Raw genomic sequence first — 23,863 nt, 5'->3', positions numbered from 1 at the left:
TCAATTTCTTAAATTTACTGAGGCTTGATTTGTGACCCAAGATGTGATCTGTCCTGGAGAATGTTCCGTGTGCACTTGAGAAGAAAGTATATTCCGCTGCTTTCAGATGGGATGTCCTGTAAATATCGGTTAAGTGTATCTGGTCTAACGTGTCATTTAAGGCTTTTGTTTCCTTATTAGTTTTCTGTCTGGATGATCTGTCCATTGGTGTAAGTGGGGTGTTAAATTCCCCCACTATTTATTATTGTGTTACTGTTGATTTCCCCTTTCACGGCTGTGAGCATTTGCCTTATGTATTGAGGTGCTCCTGTGTTGGGTGCATAAATATTTACAGTTGTTATGTCTTCGTCTTCTAGGGTTGATCCCTTGATCATTGTGAGGCTATTTATGTAAACTTCTTGAACCCCAAGGTATAGTTAGGGGTAATTTCCCTAAAGAAAATGGCTATGCTTATGCCAGAAGAAAGGGACATGGGTTCTAGGCAGGCAAAAATGACAGATGTTGGCCCTGCAGAACACAATGAGTTCTGAATATTCAAAGAATGAAAATTGCAGATATAGAAAACAAGGAAAAGGTAGTATAAAGTAAGATTTATTTTTAGCAGAAAATGATCTGTTGATATGCATCCTTTTTAAAAAATTTTGTTAAATAGGAGCTCAAGGTAGAGCATACATTAGTTTTAAAAAACTGCTTAATTCTTTACCAATTCTTTACCCATTCTTGTATGCAACTTTCTGTTATAGTGTGTATATCTCTTTTTTCACTTACCCTTACAACAGACATTTTATATTAACAGTTATAATCATCTTTTGAGATAACAATTTTTCTTAAAGTAATACATACATATTCTTAAGCTATTTCTTTAGGCGAGATTTGTCTGTAATGACTTTCTTCATGTGCTAAAGATATTGACTGTTGGGACTTCCCTGGTGGTCCAGTGGTTAAGACTCTGCACTCCCAATGCATGGGGCCCAGGTTCAATCCATGGTCAGGGAACTAGATCCCGCATGCTGCAACTAAGAGCCCTCATGCTGCAACTAAGAGCCCGCATGCCACAAGTAAGACCTGGTGCAGCCAAATCAATAAATAAATACTTTTTAAAAAAAGATTGACTGTTGAAAGAGTTATACAAACTTTCTACAAGTTTGCATATAGTTTTTTTTTTTTCAAAAATCTACTTGGGTTACTGTTGTCTGCTTTTAAAATGAATACAATTGTCTATTGAAATTTGAAGAGCTAAAGAGACCTAAGGAACAAGTAGATTTGAGAGATGGTAAAGTTTCTGAGAGATCCCTACAGAATGAAAATTTGTCATCTTCAGAGGAATTTCAGTTGATATCTTCCACTCAACAAACAACCTGTCTTCACTGGACCCTTTCCAGTTGCATAAATCTTATTGGTAGTCACAAACGTCAGCCTGCAAGGAAAAACAGTCTTATCAGTTTTGCTAGTAAACTAAGTGTAGAGCTTATAAGATTTTTTTCTGCTTGTGATTTCTCAACCAGCTAACCAGGTGGACAGATAAATTTTTCACAAGTAGGTCCATTGATAATCACTAAAATTCTTGAAGTGTTTCACTATTTCATAAACATGTTATTAGGAGATTATTTCCATATTGTACTTGGTTGGTTGGGTAAAAAGTTAAGGGTTTTTGTTTGGAAATTGACAGATATCTTTTTCCCCCTTTTCATAGGTGGTGTCTTTAAAATAGCTTCTTGGGCAGATCTAGTAAATGCTCATGTGGTTCCAGGCTCAGGAGTTGTGAAAGGCCTGGGAGAAGTAGGCCTGCCCCTGCACCGGGCATGCTTACTCATTGCAGAAATGAGCTCTGCTGGCTCCTTGGCCACTGGGAGCTACACTGAAGCAGCGGTAAGTGACAGAGGAGAGAGACTGGGGCAACAGAAGGCCAGGGCTGTGACACTAGATGTTACAGGGGAAGAAAATACCTTAATTTGGGGTCTATGGAATTGCTGTCAAAAACAAAAAAATCACCTGCTGTTTGTGTGACAGTATATTAATACTAGTTGGCTAGAATACCCTGATGGTTAATAGCATTTTATATCTTGTAGTGTACACCAAAGAAATTTGAACTGTACTCTAAGAGAGAAACATTGAAACACAGATATTGGGTCAAATAAACATATGTCTGTATTTACCTGGTCTTTAAGATAGAGGAGTTTTTTCCCTTTCACCATGAATTGAAATTGAATAGCTTTTTCCCAGATACGCAGTTTCTTGGAATCTCCCGAGTCACACAGAGATGCACATTCTCATGACAGCAGCCCACATGAAGCAGCTTACCTTTTCAGTCTTTGATATTGATTGGCATTGTATGGGAGAGCTCTTAACTATAGAGTCCAGACACATTGTTTCCTTTAGTAACTCCCCATTATTAAAAATCCTTATAACACCATACATGTTAGTACCCAGCTCCAACCCCCTGCAAGCCAGAAAAAAATGAGAGATGGATAATCATCTAGTTATAAAGCTCCTCTTCACATTCTCCTCTGGGCAAGTTTCATAATTGGATAGTCACCTAGAAAGATAGATGGATTATCTTTGCAGATATTTTAAAGACTATTACTTTTTAAAGTAATAGGAATTTTTATTTTAATAAAATTTTTATTTTTACATGGGAATTTATTTTTCATATTTCAAAGCTTGTGGAACTGTGAAGAATTCACATGGCCCTAGGACCAGGTTTTAACACCACCCCTGAATTGACCATAAGTGTCTGTGATTTCCCAACTCTCATAGCAGAGGGCCCATGAGTCAGTGCTAATATTTGGCATTCTGGATCTGGCTCAAGGACAATACATTGATTTTTGGTTGGTGGTAGTACTTAGTGGCAAGAATGGAACAGTCTGGGCCTCAGGGAAGAGCCAAATTAGAAAGGCAGACCTTCTAAGGAAACTTCTATGAATGTGAGGTAATGGTAGAGAAATTGTGGAGACAAGTTATTGGCAAATGTTAAAGAAGAGGGAAAGCTGTAGAGGTAAGATTTCTTTAGCTAGCTCTTAACAACAGAGCGGTTTTTTATGTGATGGCTGTCCTTGAATATCTATGTAGATAGGCAGTAAGTCAGTGTGGTTTTATACCATTATAAATGTATTCTACAGTACTACTTATATCCTTTTTGGAAGTAGGTAGGTCCCCAAGCATTATTACAAATAAGTAACGATGCAGCATCTAGATTTTAGATGCACATAATATAGGATTTTTAGTGTTTTTAGTGTTTGGTTATAGGAGAAGGGGACAGAAAGGGTTATTTCAGGGTGGTCTTAATGGAGCAAATGTGTAGATTCATATCTAGGATTACCCGTTTTAGATGTAATTAGTTTAATATGAAATGAGGAAATGCATCTATGAAATAAAGTTTCTTACATTCTGTGTGGTTAAGTGCTTTCTTGTAATCTTTTATTACATTCCATTTAGGTGAGAATGGCTGAAGAGCATTCTGAATTCGTGGTTGGTTTTATTTCTGGCTCCCGAGTAAGCATGAAACCAGAATTTCTTCACTTGACTCCAGGAGTTCAGTTAGAAGCAGGAGGTAAGTCTATTCATTGGTAATGGTTTTTCCAAAATGCTTCTTTACCCAAGTAAGCAAGGACAAAATAAAACCTAGATATGCAAAAAAGCTTGCAGTCTAATTTTAGGATGAAAATCTAGAAAGCTACTTTTTGTTGAAAAATGCCCAGAAACTGATAATTTTAATTGTTCCCAACTGATGTTCCAAATATGCTGCCAAGAAAGGTGTTCTGTGCTCAAGGAGGAATGCTCTAGGTTAAACAAAATCAGACATTTGTTTAGGACTTTGCAGAGCCTTTGATGTGCTAATGTTTATTGTGGCTCTTCAGTGTGGAGATACACGGTTCTGTCATGTCATCCAAACTTACCTGAACACGTTAACACTTTTAACAGTCTGAGAAATGCAGTTGCAGTGGCTAAAAGAAAAAGAGCAGACTTTCTCAATGATAGTCTCTAGTCAGTGAAGGAGTAATCTAGGTTATTAAATGTCCTTTTGGGGTTCAAAGTTGTTTTGTTTTGTTTTTTTACTTTTTTAAATTGAAATATAGTTGATTTACAATGTTGTGTTCATTTCTGCTGTGCAGAAAAGTGATTAAGTTATACATATATATACACTTTTAAAGTATTCTTTTCCATTATGAGTTATCACAGAATATTAAATATAGTTCCCTGTGCTATACAGTAGACCCTTGTTGTTTATCCACTCTATATATAATAGATTGCATCTGCTAACCCCAAACTCCCACTCCATCCCTCTCCCACCCCACCTCCCACTTGGCAACCACAAGTCTGTTCTCTGTGTCAGTGAGTCTGTTTCTGTTTCATGGATATGTTCATTTGTGTCATATTTTAGATTCCACATATAAGTGGTATCACAGGGTATTTGTCTTTCTCTTTCTGACTTACTTCACATAGTATGATAATGCCTAGGCCTATCCATGTTGCTGTAGATGACATTATTTTGTTCTTTTTTATGGCTGAGTAGTAGTCCAGTGTGTGTGTGTGTGTGTGTGTGTGTGTGTGTGTGTGTGTGTGTGTGTGTGTGTGACTTCTTCTTTATCCATTCATCTGTTGATGGCCATTTAGGTTGTTTCCATGTCTTGGCTATTGTGAATAGTGCCTCTATGAACATAGGGGTGCATGTTATCTTTTTGAATTATAGCTTTGTCCAGATATGTGCCCAGGAGTGGGATTGCTGGATCATATGGCAACTCTATTTTTAGTTTTCTGAGGAACCTCCTTACTGTTCTCCATAATGGCTGTCCCAACATACATTCCCACCACCAGAGTAGTTAGGTTCCCTTTTGTCCACACCCTCTCCAGCATTGTTATTTGTAGACTTCTTAATGATGGCTATTCTGACGTGTGTGAGGTGGTGCCTCATTGTAGGTTTGATTTGCATTTCTCTAGTAATTAGTGATATTGAGCATCTTTTAATGTGTCTGTTGGCCATCTGTGTGTCTTCTTTGGAGAAATGTCTATTTAGGTCTCCTGCCCATTTTTTGATTGGGTTTTTTTTTTTAATGTTGTTGAGTTGCATGAGCTGTTTGTATATTTTCTGAAATCTAGCCCTTGCAGTCACATTGTTTGCAAATATTTTCTCCCATTCTGTAGTTTGTCTTTTCGTTTTGTTTATGGTCTCCTTTGCTGTGCAAAAGCTTGTTAAGTTTGATTAGGTCCCATTTGTTTATTTTTGCTTTTATTCTACTGCCTTGGGACTGACCTAAGAAAACATTAGTATGGTTTATGTCAGAGAATGTTTTGCCTATGTTCTCTTCTAGGAGTTTTATGGTGTCGTGTCATATATTTAAGTCTTTAAGCCATATTGAGTTTATTTTTGTGCATGGTGTGAGGGTGTGTTCTAACTTCGTTGATTTACATGCGGCTGTCCAGCATTCTCAACACCACTTGCTGCAGAGATTGTCTTTTCTCCATTGTATATTCTCGTCTCCTTTGTCAAGATTGACCATAGGTATGCAGGTTTATTTCTGGGCTCTCTATTTCTGTTCTATTGATCCATGTCTGTTTTCATGCCAGTTCCACACTGTTTTGATTACTGTAGCTTTGTAGTATTGTCTGAAGTCTGGGAGGTTTATGCCTCCTGCTTTGTTCTTTTTCCTCAGGATTGCTTTGGCAATTCTGGGTCTTTTTTGGTCCATATAAGTTTTAGGATTATTTGTTCTAGTTCTGTGAAAAATGTCATGGGTTATTTGATACGGATCACATTAAAGCTGTATATTGCTTTGGGTAGTATGGCCATTTTAATGATATTAATTCTAATCCAAGAGCCTGGGATATCTTTCCATTTCTTTAAGTCATCTTCAATTTCCTTTATTAATGTTTTATAGTTCTCAGCATATAAATCTTTCACCTCCTTGGTCAGCTTTATTCCTAAGTTTTTTTTTTTGGTATGATTTTAAAAGGTATTGTTTTTTTACATTCCCTTTCTGATATTGTGTTGTTAGTGTAAAGAAATGCAACCCATTTCTGTATGTTAATCTTGTATCCTGCTACCTTGCTGAATTTATCAGTTCTTTAGGGTTTTCTATATATAGTATCATGTCATCTGCATAGAATGACAATTTTACATCTTCCCTTCCAATTTGGATACCTTTTGTTTCTTTTTCTTGTCTGAATTCCAATACTATGTTGAATAGAAGTCATGAGAGTAGGCAACCTTGTTCCAGATTTTAGCAGGATTTCAGCTTTTCACTGTTGAGTATTATACTGGCTGTGGGTTTGTCATAAATAGCTTTTATTGTGTTGATATGTTTCCTCTATAACCCACCTTGGTAAGAGTTTTTATCATGAATGGATGTTGAATTTTATCAAATGCTTTTTCTGTATCTATTTAGATGATCATGTGATTTTTGTCTTTTCTTTGTTAATGTGATGTATCACATTAATTGATTTGCATTTGTTGAACCATACTTGTAATCCTGGGGTGAATCCAACTTGGTTGTGGGGCATGATCTTTTTTATGTGTTGTTGGATTTGGTTTGCTAATATTTTGCTAATATTTTATTTGGTTTTGCTAGTAGTTTTTTGCATCTGTATTCATCAAAGATAATGGCCTGTAATTTTTTTTTTTGGTGGTATATTTGTCTGGTTTTGGTATCAGGGTGATGGTGGCTTCATAGAATGTCTTTGAGAGTATTCCCTCCTTTTCAATATTTTGGAAGATTTTGAGAAGGATTGGTATAAGTTCTTCTTTATATGTTTGGTAGAATTTGCCTGTGAAGCCACCTGGTCCTGAACTTTTGTTTGTAAGGAGTTTTTTGTTTTTGTTTTTTTTTGTTTTTTTTTTTACAGATTCTATTTCACTTCTAGTGATTGGTCTGTTCAGATTATTTATTTCTTCTTGATTCAGTTTTGGTGGGCTGTATGTTTCTAGAAAAACTTGTCCATTTCTTCTAGGTTCGCAAATTTGTTGGCATGTAGTTGTTCATAATATTCTCTTACAGTGTTTTGTATTTCTGCAGTATTGTTTATTTCTCCTTTTTTCTTTCTTATTTGGGTTCTCTCTCTTTTCTTCTTGATGAGCCTGGCCAAAGGTTTTTCAATTTTGTTTACACTGTCAAAGAACCAGCTCTTGGTTTTATCGATTTTATCTGTTGTTTTTTTTTTTAATTTTTATTTTACATTTTTTGTCTCTGATCTTTATTATCTCCTTCCTTTTGGTGACTTTAGGTTTTGTTTGTTCTTCTTCTTCTAATTCTTTTAGGTGGTAGATTAGGTTGCTTGAGATTTTTCTAGTTTTTTGAGGAAGGCTTGTATCGCTATGAACTTCCCCTCTAACTGCTTTTGCGGCATCCCACAGACAATGTGTGGTTGTGTTTTCATTGTCATTTGTCTCAAGGTATTTTTTTTAATTTCCTCTTTGATTTCATCGTTGACCCATTGGTTTTTTAGTAGCATGTTGTTTAGACTCCATGTAATTGTTTTTTTCTCATTTCTTTTTCTATGGTTGATTTCTAGTTTCATGCTGTTGTGGTCAGAAAAGATGCCTGAAATAATTTCTATCCTCTTAAATTTGTTGAGGCTTGCTTTGTGCTCTAGTATGTGGTCAATCCTAGAGAATGTTCCACATGCACTTGAAAAGAATGTGTATTCAGGGTTTTTTGGATGTAATGTTCTAAAAATATCAATTAAGTCTAACTGTTCTGTTGTATCATTTAGGATCTGATGCCTTATTGATTTTCTGTCTAGGAAGATCTGTCCATTGATGTGAGTGGGGTGTTAAGGTCTCCTACTAATATGGTATTCCAGTCAATTTCTCCCTTTATGTCTGTTAATATTTATGTATTTAGGTGCTCCTATATTAGGTACATATATGTTGATGAGAGTAATATCCTCTTCTTGTATTGATCCTTTTATCATTATATAGTGTCCTTCTTTATCTTTTTTTAATGGCCTTTGTTTTAAAGTCTATTTTGTCTGATACAAGTATTGTGACCCCTGCTTTCTTATCATTTCCGTTTGCATGAAATATCTTTTTCCACCCCCTCACTTTCAATCTGTGTGTCCTTTGCCCTAAAGTGGGTCTCTTATAGGCAGCATATTGTAGGCTTTTGTTTTTTTTATCCAGTCTGCCACTCTGTGTCTTTTGATTGGGGCATTTAGTCCATTGATGGTTAAGGTAATTCTTGATAGATGTGTATTTATTGCCATTTTAAATCTTTTTTCCCAGTTAATTCTGTATTTCCTCTTCTTCCCCTTTTCTTTTTGTTTTTCCTTTTGTGGTTTGATTTCCTTTTATTTTATGGTTGTGTTCTTTTTGGTTTTTGTGAATCTGTTGTGTGTTTTTGACTTGTGGTTACCCTGTTTTTCAAGTATGTTAACCCCTTCGTATATCTACTTGCTTTAGACTGGAAGTCATATAGGCTCAAATACATTCTAAAAAAAAAAGAATCTACATTTTCTTAACTCTCCTCCTCAACATTTTATGATATTGATGTCCTCTTTTACATCTTCATGTTTATCCTTTTGCTGTTCACTGTGGTCATCATCACTTTCACACAAAAAAAATTTATTTTTTTCCTTTTTAATTTGTATAGTGGCTTATTTAAGTGATTCACTTTTTGATTGTAATTTTCTCTTTGATATAGCTTCTTGCTTTTCTATTTAGAGAAGAAGACCTTTATATTTCTTTTTTTTTTTTTATAAATTTATTTTTTTTTGGCTGTGTTGGGTCTTCGTTTCTGTGCGAGGGCTTTCTCTAGTTGCAGTGAGTGGGGGCCACTCTTCATCGTGTATATTTATTTTATGATAGGTTTAGTATTGCTGTATTTTTACTTTTTGCTTGTCTAAGAAATTCTCTCTCTCCTTCTATTCTAAATGATTGAATATTTTTTGCCACTCCCTTCTTGGCCTGCAACGTTTCTGTAGAGAAAGCAGCTGATAGCCTTATGGAGGTTTCCTTGTAATGAACTGTTTTTCTCTTGCTGCCTTTAGAATCCTCTCTTTAACTTTTGCCATTTTAATTATGTCTTGGTGTAGGTCTGTTTGGGTTCATCTTGTTGGGACCCTCTGTGCTTCCTGTACCTGGATGTGTTTCCTTCTTTAGGTTTGGGAAGTTTGCAGCCATAATTTCTTCAAATACATTTTTGATCCCTTTTTTCCTGCTGGTGAGGGGGCTCCGCGGGGTACGGGAGTCTTTCCTCTTTCACAGCTTCCTCCCAGGGGTGCAGGTCCTGTCCAGATTCCTTTCTATTTTTTTTTCTTTTGTCCTACCTGGTCATGTGGAGATTCTTTTTGTCCTTTCAGAAGTGTGAGGTCTTCTGCCAGCATTCAGTAGGATTCTGTGAGAATTGTTCCACATATAGATGTATTTTTTTGATGTATTTGTGGGAGAAGGTGAGCTTCTCATTTCTTCTCCACCAGCTTGATTTCTCTGCTTTGGTTTTGAATGGGGAAGAAATAGTGGCCTGGAAACATTTTTCCTGAATTGGTTATTGTACGAGAAACCTTGCTTATCACAGGAATGGGAGTTTATTCTATCCCACTTTCCATCTCTTTCCTTCCTTAAGATTGGAACTGTGAACATCTGGTTCTCAGCAAAACAATTTAAGATGAAAACAACTCTGCTTCATCGAGTATGGAGAATGTTTGTTTTGTGTATGTGCTGCTGTGTTACGTTTCCATGTCTAGAGTTACCTTTTTACAACTCCACAGCAGTGTATCCTAGTTACAGTTGGGCCATAATATATTTAATCATTCCCCTGTTGATGCATTTGGACTTTTAACAAACTGAACATCCTTATATATATTTTTGCATGTGTAGAGTTTTGGAATATTCTCCCACTAGGCTACAAACTCCTTGAGGATGAGAGCTCTTTCTGAAGAATGCATATCCTCTAGCACAGTACCCCTGTGCATCATAAAGGTTCTGTAAATACTTATACAGATGTTGAAGGGATGGATAATATGCTGCATAGGAGCAGATGTAAGAGTTGGTGTTTCTGTGAGTGGAATGATAACACAGAGAACATAATGATTGAGACTATAGATTTGGTAAACCTTGTTTTTTTTTTAAAACCCTGAAATACTAGAACTGTTGGATACCTATCAACCTTGAAGGAGCTAGTTATTTTATATAAATAATATAACCACACTTACAAAGAAAGATACTACCTTTTTGGGGTTTTGATTTCAATTAAGTACTTTAAACAAAAAACATTATAGCAGGTTAACCAAAGAAAAGTAGATGTTCCCCTGGGGTTAGGGAGGATTGGAGGTCTCTGTTCCATTTCTCAAGTTTCACATTACAGGTTTTATATACTACAGAGTAGGCCGCAGCAGAATGACTTGCCTATCTAAGGCTTTAGGATAGTTGCCTTAGTACTCTACAATTTTTAAACTCTACATTTGTGCTGAACATTATATGAATCAGGTAGATTTGTATTCCTGGCCCTTCCAGTATCTTTGGACAAGTCACTTCCCTTCTTTAGGCCTCATTTTCTTGATCTGTAAAATGTGGGTAGTAACACTGTTGAACCTCATAGGGTTGCTGAGAGGCTTAATGAGATAATGTACGTAAAGCAACTTAGCACAATGTCTTGGCACAGAGTAAGCACTCTTTGCTTGGCACCTGTTGTTAATGTTCATTGGAAGCCTCCACAATCTTTGACTAGATAAGTACAGTTAGTTAGGATCTAAGCTCTTTCTTAGGGATTTTTAAAGCATCTTGGATTTGAAAGATAATAATAAGCCATTTATAGGAGGCTTCTGGAACAGCAGAATTTAAAAAGAAGGAAAAAGTGGGGTTCTGGTTCAAGATGGCAACATAAGAAGATCCTGAACTGACCTCCTCCCACAGACAAACTGAGTCTATAGCTATGTGTGGAACAATTTCCTCAGAAAGGCTGGCTGAGCACATACTACACATCAGGCAAACAAGAAGAAAACCACATTGAAGTGGGTAGGAGAGGCTGGGGTGCAACCTCACTGCTAACCCCACCCCTGGTATGGAGACCCAGAATCAGGGTGGAACTCAAAACCCAGAGCTTCTCCCTGAGGAGGGAAGGGTTTGAACTACACATTAGGCATCATAACTAACTTTTAAGACCTGTACCTGAAAGACGAGCCCCCCAAAACATCTAGCTTTGAAAATCAGTGGGACTTTTACTTATGTCCATGGGACCCGCAAGACAGTAGTGATCTGAGAAATGGCTCTTAAAAGGCTTGCAAGCTCAGACTCACCTGCCCCAGGGCCCAGCTCAGAGGGATCCCATGCTCAGACTTTAAGTAAAAAAGGCTTGTTTGCTAATATTAAAGAGTTGACCTGAGGGGTAGGCATATACTTTAACACACATATCCAAGAGCTTGCTGGAACACCCTCCAGGGACAGAGACTGGTGGGCACAATCTTCACACTCTCCCTCTGCTTTGGCTGGCAGCAGCATCTCTTTCTCTTTTTTTTTTTTTAACTTTTTCCCACAGGTGCCATCTTTACACTCCCCCTCAGCTTTGCTACAGCCATTGGGCAGATCTTCGCACTTTCCCTTTCCTCATCTCCTGGAAGGGAGCTTTTACACGTTGCTGGTGCCCTGATTTTTGCAGCTGCTGCCCAGGGAACACCCCTTGATTGCTTGGCCCTAAAGGCCAGGGGGAGCTTAGGTTCGGGACTAACAATTGAAGAGATAGATAGATAGATAGATAGTTCCTGGCAGGCTACCACCCCCAGGGCACTGCACAGACAGACAGCACACTGAAACACATCCCATCTTTCTGTGAAAGAGGCCTGTTTGCTTGTCCAGGAGCTTTGGCCTGAGGCTTCAGTTTTGGCAACCACCTGGGGCCTACAGAGCTGTTTTCAGGGACCATAAGCTGATGGACACCATGTTTGCACTCTCCTTCTGCCTCACTACAGCTGTTATCTCCCAGGAAAGAATTTAGATACTCATCTGGGGACAGCAGAACTTATGCTTGCAGTCCCACAGGACTGTATGTATTTGCATACTTCAAAAGCTACTGCCAGAGTTGGAGACAAGATGGTGGAGTAGAAAGACTTGAGCTTACCTCCTCTCACAGAAACACCAAAATCACAACTGCTGAACAACCACTGGCAAAAAAAGACTTGAACCTACCAAAAAAGATGTTCTACACCCAAAGATAAAGAAGCCAAAACAAGACAGTATGAGGGGCACTTTTACCATATAATCAAATCCTTTACCTGCCGGGTGGGTGACCCACAAACTGGAAAATAATTATATCACAGAGGTTCTCCCACAGAAGTGAGAGTTCTGAGCCCCACATCAGGCTCCCCGGCCTGGGGGTCTAGCATCAGGAGAAGGAGCCGCCAGAGCATTTGGCTTTGAAGGCCAGTGGGGCTTGAGTGCAGCAGCTCCATAGGACTGGGGGAAACAGAGACTCCACTCTTGGAGGGCACACACAAGGTTTCACATGCACTTGGACCCAGAGGAAAGCAGTGACTCCATAGAAGCCTGGGCCAGACCTACCTGCAGATCTTGGAGGGTCTCCTGGGGAGGTGAGGGTTGACTGTGGCTCACTGTAGGGCAGGTACACTGGTGGCAGAGGCCCCAGGAAATATTCATCAGCATGAGCTTTCCCTGAGGTCACCATTTTGGTAAGGCCTGGCCCTACCCAACAGCCTGCAGGCTCCAGTGCTGGGACACCTCAGGCCAGACAACAAACAGGGTGGAAACATAGTTCCACCCATCAACAAGCAGGCTGCCTAAAGTCGTCCTGACCCCACAGCTGCCTGTAAATATAGCCCTTGAGATGGCCCTGCCCACCAGAGACAAGACCCAGCTCCATCCACCAGTGGGCCAGCACCAGTCCCTCCCATGAGGAAACCTGCACCAGCCCCTGGACCAACCTCACCCACCATGGGGCAGACACCAGAAGCAAGAACTACAATCCTGCAGCCTGAGGAACGGAGACCACAAACACAGAAAATTAGACAAAATGAGATGGCAGAGATGAAGGAACAAGATAAAACCCCAGAAGAACAACTAAGTGAAGTGGAGATAGATAGGCAATCGTAATGATAGTAAAGATGATCCAAGATCTTGGAAAAAGAATGGAGGCACAGACTGATATAAGAAATGTTTAATAAAGAGCTAGGGGACTTCCCTGGTGGTCCAGTGGTTAAGACTCCATGCTTCCACTGCAGGGAGCATGGGTTTGATCCCTGGTTGGGAAAGTAAGATCCTCACATGCTGCACAGTGTAGCCAAAAAAAAAAGCTAGAAGCTTCAGAGAACAAACATGAACAATACAATAACTGAAATGAAGAATACACTAGAAGGAATCAATAGCAGAATAAATAGGGCAGTAGAACAAATAAGTGAGCTGGAAAACAGATTGGTGGAAATCACTATTGCAGAACAGAATAAAGAAAGAAAAATGATAGCACTGTTTACAATAGCCAGGACATGGAAGCAACCTAAATGTCCATCAACAGAGGAATGGATAAAGAAGATGTGGTACATATATACAATGGAATATTACTCAGCCATAAAAGGGAATGAAATTGGGTCATTTGTAGAGATGTGAATGGACCTAGAGAGTGTCGTACAGAGTGAAGTAAATCAGAAAGAGAAAAATAAATATTAATGCATATATGTGGAATCTAGAAAAATGGTATACATGACCTCATTTACAGAGCAGAAATAGAGACACAGACGTAGAGAACAAATGTATGGATACCAAGGAAGAAAACAGTGGGGTGTGAGGAATTGGGAGATTGGGATCAACACATATACACTATTGATACTATGTATAAAATAGACAACTGATGGGAATGTACTGTATAGCACAGGGAACTCAACTTAATGCACTGTGGTGTCCTAAATGGGAAGGAAATCCAAAAGGGAGGTGATACATGCATATGTGTGGCTGATTCATTTTGCTGTGCAATAGAAGCTAACAACAGTGTAAAGCAACTATACTCCAATAAAAATTAATAAAAAAAGAAAAATGAAATGAGGACAGAGACCTCTGGGACAACATTAAATGCATCAACATTCAGATTACAGGGGTCCCAGAAGGAGAAGAGAGAGAGAAAGGGCCTTAGAAAATATTTTAAGAGATAATGGCCAAAAACTTTCCTAACATGGGAAAGGAGACACTCAAGTCCAGGAAGCACAGAGTCCCCTATAGGATAAACCCAAGGAGGAACACACTGAGACACATATTAATCAAATCAACAAAGATTAAAGACAAAGAGATAATATTAAAAACAACAAATAACATACAAGGGAATCCCCACAAGGTTATCAGCTGATTTTTCAGCAGAAATTCTGCAGGCCAGAAGGGAATGGCATGATATATTTAAAGTGATAAAAGAGAAAAACCTGCAACCAAGAATACTCTACCCAGGAAGGCTTTTGTTCAGATTCGACAGAGAAATCAAAAGCTTTACAGACAAGCAAAAGCTAACAGTTTTCAGCACCATCAAAACAGCTTTACAGCAAATGCTAAAGGAACTTCTCTAGATGGAAAAGAAAAGGCCACAACTAGAAATAAGAAAATTACGAATGGGAAAGCTCACCAGTAAAGGTAAACATACAGTAAAGGTAGGAAATCATCCACACACAAATTTGATATCAAAATCAGCAATTGTGAGAGGAGGAGAGTACAAATGCAGGATATTGGAAATGCATTTGAAATTAAGAGACCAACAACTTAATCTTGTATATATATATATAGACGACTATATAAAAACCTCATGGTAATTGCAAACCAAAAATACAGTAGATACACACACAAAAAAAGAAAAAGAAATCCAAACACAACACTAAAGATAGTCATCAAATCACAAGAGAACAAAAGAGGAAGGGAAGAAAAAAGACTTATAAAAACACATCCAGAACAATTAACAAAATGGCAATATGAACATACATATCAATAATTACCTTAAATGTAAATGGATTAAATGCTCCAACCAAAAGACATAGATTGGTTGAATGGATACAAAAACAAGACTTGTATATACGCTGTCTACAAGAGACCCACTTTATTATTTTTTTATTTTTGTGTGCATGTGTGTGTATTGATAGTTTATTCTTTTTTATTGCCAAGTGGTATTCCACGGTATGGATGTACCATCATTTGTTTAGAACATCTTACTTGTTTTCAGTTTTTTGCTATTACAGATAAAGCTGCTATGAATAACTGTGTACAGGTTTTTGTGTGGAATAAATTTTCATTTCTGTGTCATAAATGCCCAGGAGTATGATTTTTAACATCTTTATTCAACATCTGGTATTATTGCTGTATTTTTCATTTTAGTTGTTGTTCTAGTAGGTAGGTAGTGATATTTCTTCATGGTTTGCATTTTCCTAATGGTTAGTGATCCTAAACATCTTTTCATGTGCTTATTTGCCATTCGTATATTTGCTTTGGTGAGTTGTATGCTCAAATGTTTTTTAACTGGGTTGTTTTCTTTTTTTTTTTTACTGGGGTATAGTTGTTTTACAGTGTTGTGTTAGTTTCTACTCTACAGCAAAGTGAAGTAGAGTTCCCTGTGCTATACAGCAGGTTCTCATTAGTTATCTATTTTATACATATTAGTGTATATATGAAGAGACCCACTTTAAATATAGGGACACATACAGACTGAAAGTGAGGGGATGGAAAAAGGTATTCCATGCAAATGGAAATCAAAAGAAAACTGGAGTAGCAATACTCATATCAGACAAAATAGACTTTAAAATAAAGACTGTTATAAGAGACAAAGAAGGACACTACATAATGATCAAGGGATCAATCCAAGAAGATAGAACAATTGTAAATAAATATGCACCCAACATAAAGGCACCTCAATATATAAGGTTTCATCCATAAAAGAAATCAATAGTAACACAATAATAGTGGGAGGCTTTAACACCCCACCTACATCAATGGACAGATCCTCCAGACAGAAAATCAATAAGGAAACACAGGCCTTAAATTACACATTAGACCAGATGGACTTAATTGATATTTATAGAATATTCCATCTGAAAGCAGCAGAATACACATTCTTCTCCAGTTCACAAGGAACATTCTCCAGGATAGATCACATCCTGGACCACAAAGCAAGCCTCAGTAAGTTTAAGAAAATTGAAATCATATCAAGCATCTTCTCTGACCACAACGTTATGAAATTAGAAATCAACTGCAAGGGAAAAAAACCTAAAAAACACAAGACATGTGGAGGTTAAACAGTATGTTACTGACCAACCAATGGATCACTGAAGAAATCAAAGAGGAAATCAAAAAATACCTAGAGACAAATGAAAACGAAAACACAACAATCTAAAACCTATGGGATGCAGCAAAAGCAGTTCAAAGAGGGAAGTTTATAGCAATACAATCTTACCTCAGGAAACAGAAATCTCAAACAACCTAACTTTATACCTAAAGCAACTAGAGAAAGAAGAACAAACAAAACCCAAAGTTAGTAGAAGGAAAGAAATCATAAAGATCAGAGCAGAAATAAATGAAATAGAGATGAAGAAAACAATAGAAAAGATCAATGAAACTAAAAGCTGGTTCTTTGAAAAGATAAACAAAATTGATAAACCTTTAGCCAGACTCATCAGGGAGAAAAAGGAGGTTTCAGATCAATAAAATTAGAAATGAAAAAGGAGAGGTTACAAAGGACACCACAGAAATACGAAGGATCATAAGAGACTACTACAGGCAACTATATGGCAATAAAATGGACAATCTAGAAGAAATGGACAAATTCTTAGAAAGGTACAAGCAGCCAAGAGTGAACCAGGAAGAAATAGAAAATATGAACAGACCAATCACAGGTACTGAAATTGAAACTGAGTAAAAAACTTCCACCAAACAAAAGTCCATGACCAGATGGCTTCACAGTACACTTCCATCAAATTTAGAGAAGAGTTATCACCTGTCCTTCTGCAACTCTTCCAAAAAATTGCAGAGGAAGGAACACTCCCAAGCTCATTCTATGAGGCCACCATCACCCTGATACCAAAATCAGACAAACATACCACAAAAATAGAAAATTACAAGCCAGTATCACTGATGAACATAGATGCAAACATCCTCAACAAAATACTAGCAAACCGAATCCAACAATACATTAAAAGGATCGTACACCATGATCAAGTGGGATTTATCCCATTGGATGCAGGGATTTTTCAGTATCCACAAATCAATCAGTGTGATACACCACATCAACAAATTGAAGAATAAAAACCATATGATCATCTCAATAGATGCAGAAAAAAACTTTTGACAAAATTCAACACCTGTTTATGATGAAGACTCTCTGGAACCTGGGCATAGAGGGAATCTACCTCAACATAATAAAGGCCATATATGACAAACCCACAGTGATGAAAAGCTGAAAGCATTTCCTCTAAGATCAGGAACAAGACAAGGATTTCTACTCTCACCACTGTTATTCAACATAGTTTTGGAAGTCCTAGCCATGGCAATCAGAGAATGAATCTAGGAGCTGACTGAGACCCTCCCCTTTGGGACACTGATAGGTCTTGGCATACCCTCGAGTACTCGGAGCTATTACAAATATAATAGGCTGCTTTGACAATCAGAAGATTTGAGAGACAACCAGGAGCTAGGGTAGGGTTGAATGACAAGTTTCATCTCATACATGAGGCTACTCCTTTAAGACTAGCTGAGACAGTTGTTTCATCTAATGCATAGAAACCAACCCAGAGTCAAGCAAAATGAAGAAACAGAGGCATATGTTCCAAATGAAAGAACAAGATAAAAGCCTCAGGAAAAGACCTTAATGAAATGGAGATAAATAATTTACCCAATAAAGAGTTCAAAGTAATGGTCATAAAGATGCTCCCGAACTCAACTTCAACAGAGATGGAAAATATATGTATTAAATAGTCACAGAGCTGAGGAATACAATAACATAACTGAAAAATACACTAGAGGGGTTCAGACTAGATGAAGCAGACTAGGTGAAGCAAAGAAAGGAACTTGAAGACAAGGCAGTGGAACTTACCCAATCAGGACAGCAAAACCAAAAAATAATGAAAAAAAGTGAAGATAGCTTAATGGATACATCTAGCAGACTGACATTCTCATTATAGGAGTCCCAAAAGAAGAGAGAGAAAGGAATAGAAAACTTGATGAAATAATGGGTGAAAATTTCCCTACCCTAGGGAAGGAAACAGACATCCAGCTGCAGAAAGCCCAGAGTGTTCCAAATGAGATGAACCCAAAGAGACCCTCATCAAGACACATTATAATTAAAACACCAAAAGCTAAATACAAGGAGAGAATCTTAAAAGCAGCAAAAGAAAAACAACTTGTTATGTACAAGGAAACCCCCATGAGACTATCAGCAGATTTTTCAGCAGAAACTTTCCAGGCCAGGAAGTAGTGGCATGATAATATACAGTGCTGAAGGGGAAAAAAAAACTTGCAACAAAGAACTCTACCCAGTAGAGTTATTCAGAATTGAAGGAGAGAATTTTCCAGATTAGCAAATCTAAAGGAGTTCATCATCATTAAACCAGCCTTACAAGAATATGTTAAAGGGCTTCTTTAAGCTGAAAAGAAAGGGTGCTAATTAGTAACAAGAAAACATAGGAAAGAATAAACTTCACTGAAAAAGGTAGTGGATCAACCACTTAAAAGGTTAAGAGACAAAAGTAGTAAAAATAATTATAACTATAATAATTAAAGGACATACAAGATAAAAAGATGTTAAAATGTGACATCAAAAATATAAAACCTTGGGCTTCCCTGGTGGTGCAGTGGTTGAGAATCTGCCTGCTAATGCAGGGGACACGGGTTCGAGCCCTGGTCTGGGAAGATCCCACATGCCGCGGAGCAACTAGGCCCGTGAGCCACAACTACTGAGCCTGCGCGTCTGGAGCCTGTGCTCCGCAACAAGAGAGGCCACGATAGTGAGAGGCCCGCGCACCGCGATGAAGAGTGGCCCCCGCTTGCCGCAACTAGAGAAAGCCCTAGCACAGAAACGAAGACCCAACATAGCAATCAATCAATCAATCAATCAATAAATAAATCAAAAAAAAAAAAAAAAGTAAGCAGAAACCCATAGGTTTAAAAAAAAAAAAAAAAAGCCCAAATCCCAGTCTACTAGAGGGCACACTTCCATTAAAAAAAAAAAAAAAAAAAAAAAAATATAAAACCTTGTGGAGGGAGTTAAAATGTAGAGCTTTAGAATGCAATCAAACTTAAGTTGTTATCAACTTAAAATAGACTGTTATGGATACAAGTTGTCATATGTAAGCCACATGGTAACCACAAAGCACAATCCTGTAGTAGACACACAGAAGATGAAGAGAAAGGAATCTAAGCATACCACTAAAGAAAGTCATCATAGCACAATGGAAGAAAACAGAAGGAGGAAGAGAGACTCAATAGATGCAGAAAAAGCATTTGACAAAATTCAACATCCATTTATGATAAAGACTCTTAACAAAGTGGGTATAGAGAGAACTTACCTCAACCTAATCAGGACCACAGCTAACATCATACTGAAAAAGCTGAAAGCTTTTCCTCTGAGATCAGAAACAAAACAACAATGCCCACTTTTGCCACTTCTATTCACGTTAGTGGTTGGAGAGCCTAGCCAGAGCAGTTAGTCAAGAAAAAGAAACAGAAAGCATCCAAATTGGAAAGGAAGTAGTAAAACTGTCACTATTTGTAGATGACATATTATTATATATAGGAAACCCTACAGACTGAAAAAAACTGTTAGAACTAATACACAAATTCAGTTAAGTTACAGGATACAAAATCAAAGATCTGTTGCATTTTTATACACTAACAAACAATCAGACAGAAAGAGAAATTAAGAAAACAATCCCATTTACAACTGCAACAAAAAGAATGAAATACCTACAAATAAATTTAACCAAGGAGCTGAAAAACATGTACGCTAAAAACTATAAAAGACATTTATGAACAAAATTGAAGACAAAGATAAATGGAGGGCTTCCGTGGTGGCGCAGTGGTTGGGAGTCTGCCTGCCAATGCGGGGGACACGGGTTCGAGCCCTGGTCTGGGAATGTCCCGCATGCCATGGAGCGGCTAGGCCCGTGAGCCACAATTACTGAGCCTGCGTGTCTGGAGCCTGTGCTCCGCAACAAGAGAGGCCGCGATAGTGAGAGGCCCGCGCACCGCGATGAAGAGTGGCCGCCACTTGCTGCAACTGGAGAAAGCCCTCGCACAGAAACGAAGACCCAACACAGCCAAAAAATAAATAAATAAATAAAATTTAAAAAAAGATAAATGGAAAGATATTTCATGCTCATATACTGGAAGAATTAATACTGTAAAGATGTCCAAATTACCCAAAGCAATCTACAGATTCAGTGCAATCCCTATTAACATTCCAATGGCACTTTTCACAGAAATAGAACAAAAAATCCTAAAATTTCTTTGGAATCACAAAAGACGCCAAATAGCCAAAGCAGTCTGGAGAAAGAACAACAAAACTGGAGGCATCACACTCCCTGATTTCAAATTATATTACAAAAGTATAGTAGTCAAAACAGTATGGTATTTGCATAAAAACAGACACATAGATCAATGGAACAGAATAGAGAGCCCCAAAATTAACCCACACATATATGGTCAGTTAATTTTTGACAAAAGAGCCAAGAATATACAATGGGGATAGGACAGTCTCTTCAATAAAATGGTGTTGGGAAAACTGGTTAGCCACATGCAAAAGAATGAAACTGGACCACTATCTTACACCATACACAAAAATTAATCCAAAATGGATTAAAGATTTGAATGTAAGATCTGAAACCGTAAAATTACTAGAATAAAACATAGGTGGTAATCTGCTTGACATAGGTCTTGGCAATGATTTTTTTAAATCTGATTCCAAGACAACAAAAGCAAAAATAAACAAGTGGGACTTCATCAAACTCAAAAGCTTCCACACAGCAAAGGAAACCATCAACAAAATAAAAAGGCAACTTACTGAATGATAGAAGATATTTGCAAATCATATGTCTGATAAGGGGTTAGTATCCAAATATAAAGAACTCATACAGCTCAATAACAACGACAACAAAAAATCAGATTAAAAAATTGGCAAAGGATCTGAATAGACATTTTTCCAAAGAATATGTGCAAATGGCCAACAAGCATATGAAAAGATGTTCAACATTGCTAATCATCAGGGAAATGCAAAACAAAACCACAATGAGATACCACCTCCCACCTGTTAGAATGGCTATTATCAAAGCTTTTCCTGTATGATCAAACAAAACAAGGATGCCCACTATCAAAAGACAAGAAATAGCAAGTGTTGGCGAGGATGTGGAGAAAAGGGAACCTTTGTGCACTGTTGGTGAGAATGTAAATTGGTGTAGCTCCTATGGAAAATAGTATGAAGTTTCCTCAAAAAATTAAAAATAGAACTGCCATCTGATCCAGCAATTTCACTTCTGGGTATTTATCCAAAGAAAACAAAAACACTAACCTGAAGATATATCTATCTGCACCCCCATGTTCGTTGCAGCATTATTTACGATAGCCAAGATATGGAAACGACCTAAGTGCCCACTGATGGATGAGTGGATAGAGAAGATGTTGTGTATATATACAATGGAATATTACTCTTAAAAAAATGAAACCTTACCCTTTGTGACAATATGGATGGATGCCCTTGAGGGTATTACGCTAAGTGAAATAAGTCAGAGAAAGACATACTATATGATCGCACATGTGTGTAACCTAAAATCAACAGAAAACAGATTGGATATTCCCAGAGTTGTGGGGTAGGGGTGGATGGAATGGGTGAAGGGAGTCAAAGGGTACAAACTTCCAGTTATAGAGTAAGTCCACAAGGATGTAATGTACAGTATGCCAACTTTGTTAATAAAACTATATAGCATATTTGAAAATTGCTGAAAGAGTAGATCTTAAAAGTTCTCATCACAAGAAAAAAAAGTTTTGTGACTAGGTAAGGTGACAGATGTTAACTAGACTTATTGTGATGATCAGTTTATAATGTATCCAAATCATGATGTACACCTGAAACTAATGTTACATGTCAGTTACACCTCAATAAAAAATTTTTTTAAAAAAGAAAAAGCCAGAATTAAGAATTAGGGTTTGTATGTAATCTAAGCACTTGGCGGGGCTGAGGGGAAAGGCTGGCTCACACACGTGGTCAGGTTAGATGCCTCGCGAGGACTTTCCCAACAGCATGTCACAGTGCTTCTGCGATGTACACTACAATTGTCTTCAATTGTGAGGCAGTTTTTATCGTATTTTATTTGCTACTGAACCTTTTTTGGCAACATAGGAAATTTATTTCTTTGTTTTTTGATGCTGTTAAAGTATAAACGCTCTAAAGTTAGACATTGAAAAGGGATTGGTTAGTATCTATTCCCACTGTGGAGGTCTCTGGCCAATCCAAGGAGTCCCTTCACCTGCTTTTATTCACTTGCTGTGTAGAAGGGGCATGGTGAACAAGAGCATATTTTTATTTAAAGCAGGTTAGATACTTTTCAGAAAAGTCATATGACAGGTTTTCTGATTTACTGTATTAATTAAACAAACTTTTGTGGTTTTGTAGGTGATAATCTCGGCCAGCAATACAACAGCCCACAAGAAGTGATTGGCAAACGAGGTTCTGATATCATCATTGTGGGCCGGGGCATAACAACATCAGCTAATCGTCTGGAAGCAGCTGAGATGTACAGAAAAGCTGCTTGGGAAGCTTATTTGAGTAGACTTGCTGTTTGAGTGTCTTGGATACATTTTTGTGAAGGCCTTGAAGATACATGGTCTCCTGAGATGCCACTGGCTTGAAATAATAAACAGCCTTTAATACTGCTTGGATTCTTCCACGGGTCCTGTGTGGAATGACTTCTGGAGTTACCACGGCACACAGGAAATATTCTGTGACTTACAATCACTGCAGTGTCACTATAATCAGTTCATTTTCAAGCTGTCTTTTATTGAGACTGATGTTAGTTAGGCAATCACAGCCCTGTCCTGTTAGAATCTTCCACATTTGAGGAAGTCCCCCATCTCTAGATCAGACTTTTTGATTCTTTGAATTGCCGTGAGACAGAAATTTTAGGTCATGAAGAGGCTAAAACCAGTAGAGCATTTCTTGTGTCCTTTATTCTGTGTCTAATGCGGTACCCTAATAATATTTAAATATTAGCTGTCCTCCTCCTCTTCTGCGTAGAAGTAATAGTCCAGGTGTCCAAACGGTGCTGGTTCCCCGCACTGCCGTTGCTCACTCCCCGGAGCGGGCCCGGTGGGAAACAGGAGATGACTGACTGTAGCTGAGCCCCTGAAGCCAATATCAGGCTTTCATTTCAACATGGAGAGGACTTCTGACTCAGTTCTTCCCCGGGGCAGCAGTTTAAACCTGTGCTGAACCCCAGTCACTGACTCCTTTTGCCTTATTTCTATTACAAATGAACCAGCTTCTCCTTCATTTATTTAAAAAGACAGCAGCGTCAAGAGGTCTAAGGTTTCATTTGGAGGTTGGCTTGAGGCTCCTGCATGATTGTCCCAAACGCCGTTGACAGAGAGGGATGTCAGCCTTCACATTTAGAAATGAAGAGAAAGGAGCCCAGCAACAGAGCTGAAGTTTCTGGGTCTCCACTGTGGTGGGGCTGGACACTTCACGCGTGTGGCAGTTAGGCAGCCTCTCACTCTGGTCCCCAGTGCACTTTCTCCTAGAAATTCTTCTGAGTTTCTGGACGATCCCCGTGCTCCGATACTGATACAGATTTTCTCCATTTTTATTTCTTTGGTCTGTTCAGGAAGCATCTTGGAGGGGAGTGACGGGTGTGGGCTCAGGTGATCATTTTGAAATGGCCCGGCTGCACATTCAAGGCCCTGGGGTTCTAGAGCAGGGCC

General features: G+C 38.1%; 1 protein-coding gene across 1 annotated transcript in view; it reads left to right on the top strand.

Moving 5' to 3' along the window:
• UMPS (uridine monophosphate synthetase) overlaps nt 1-22,820 on the top strand; it is a 44,629-nt gene extending 21,809 nt beyond the window's left edge. The window contains exons 4-6 of the mRNA XM_082458659.1: nt 1,694-1,869; nt 3,436-3,550; nt 22,560-22,820. Coding sequence (XP_082314785.1) covers nt 1,694-1,869; nt 3,436-3,550; nt 22,560-22,729 — 461 coding nt within the window. The 3' untranslated portion in view covers nt 22,730-22,820. The remainder of the gene's footprint in view (nt 1-1,693; nt 1,870-3,435; nt 3,551-22,559) is intronic.
• The last annotated feature ends 1,043 nt before the right edge of the window (nt 22,821-23,863 follow it).

Source organism: Balaenoptera physalus (genome assembly GCF_965194825.1).
Source record: "Balaenoptera physalus genome assembly, chromosome: 4".
NCBI lineage: Eukaryota > Metazoa > Chordata > Mammalia > Artiodactyla > Balaenopteridae > Balaenoptera > Balaenoptera physalus.
Note: the sequence above shows the minus strand (reverse complement) of the source record. Positions and strands in the feature narration are given on the sequence as shown.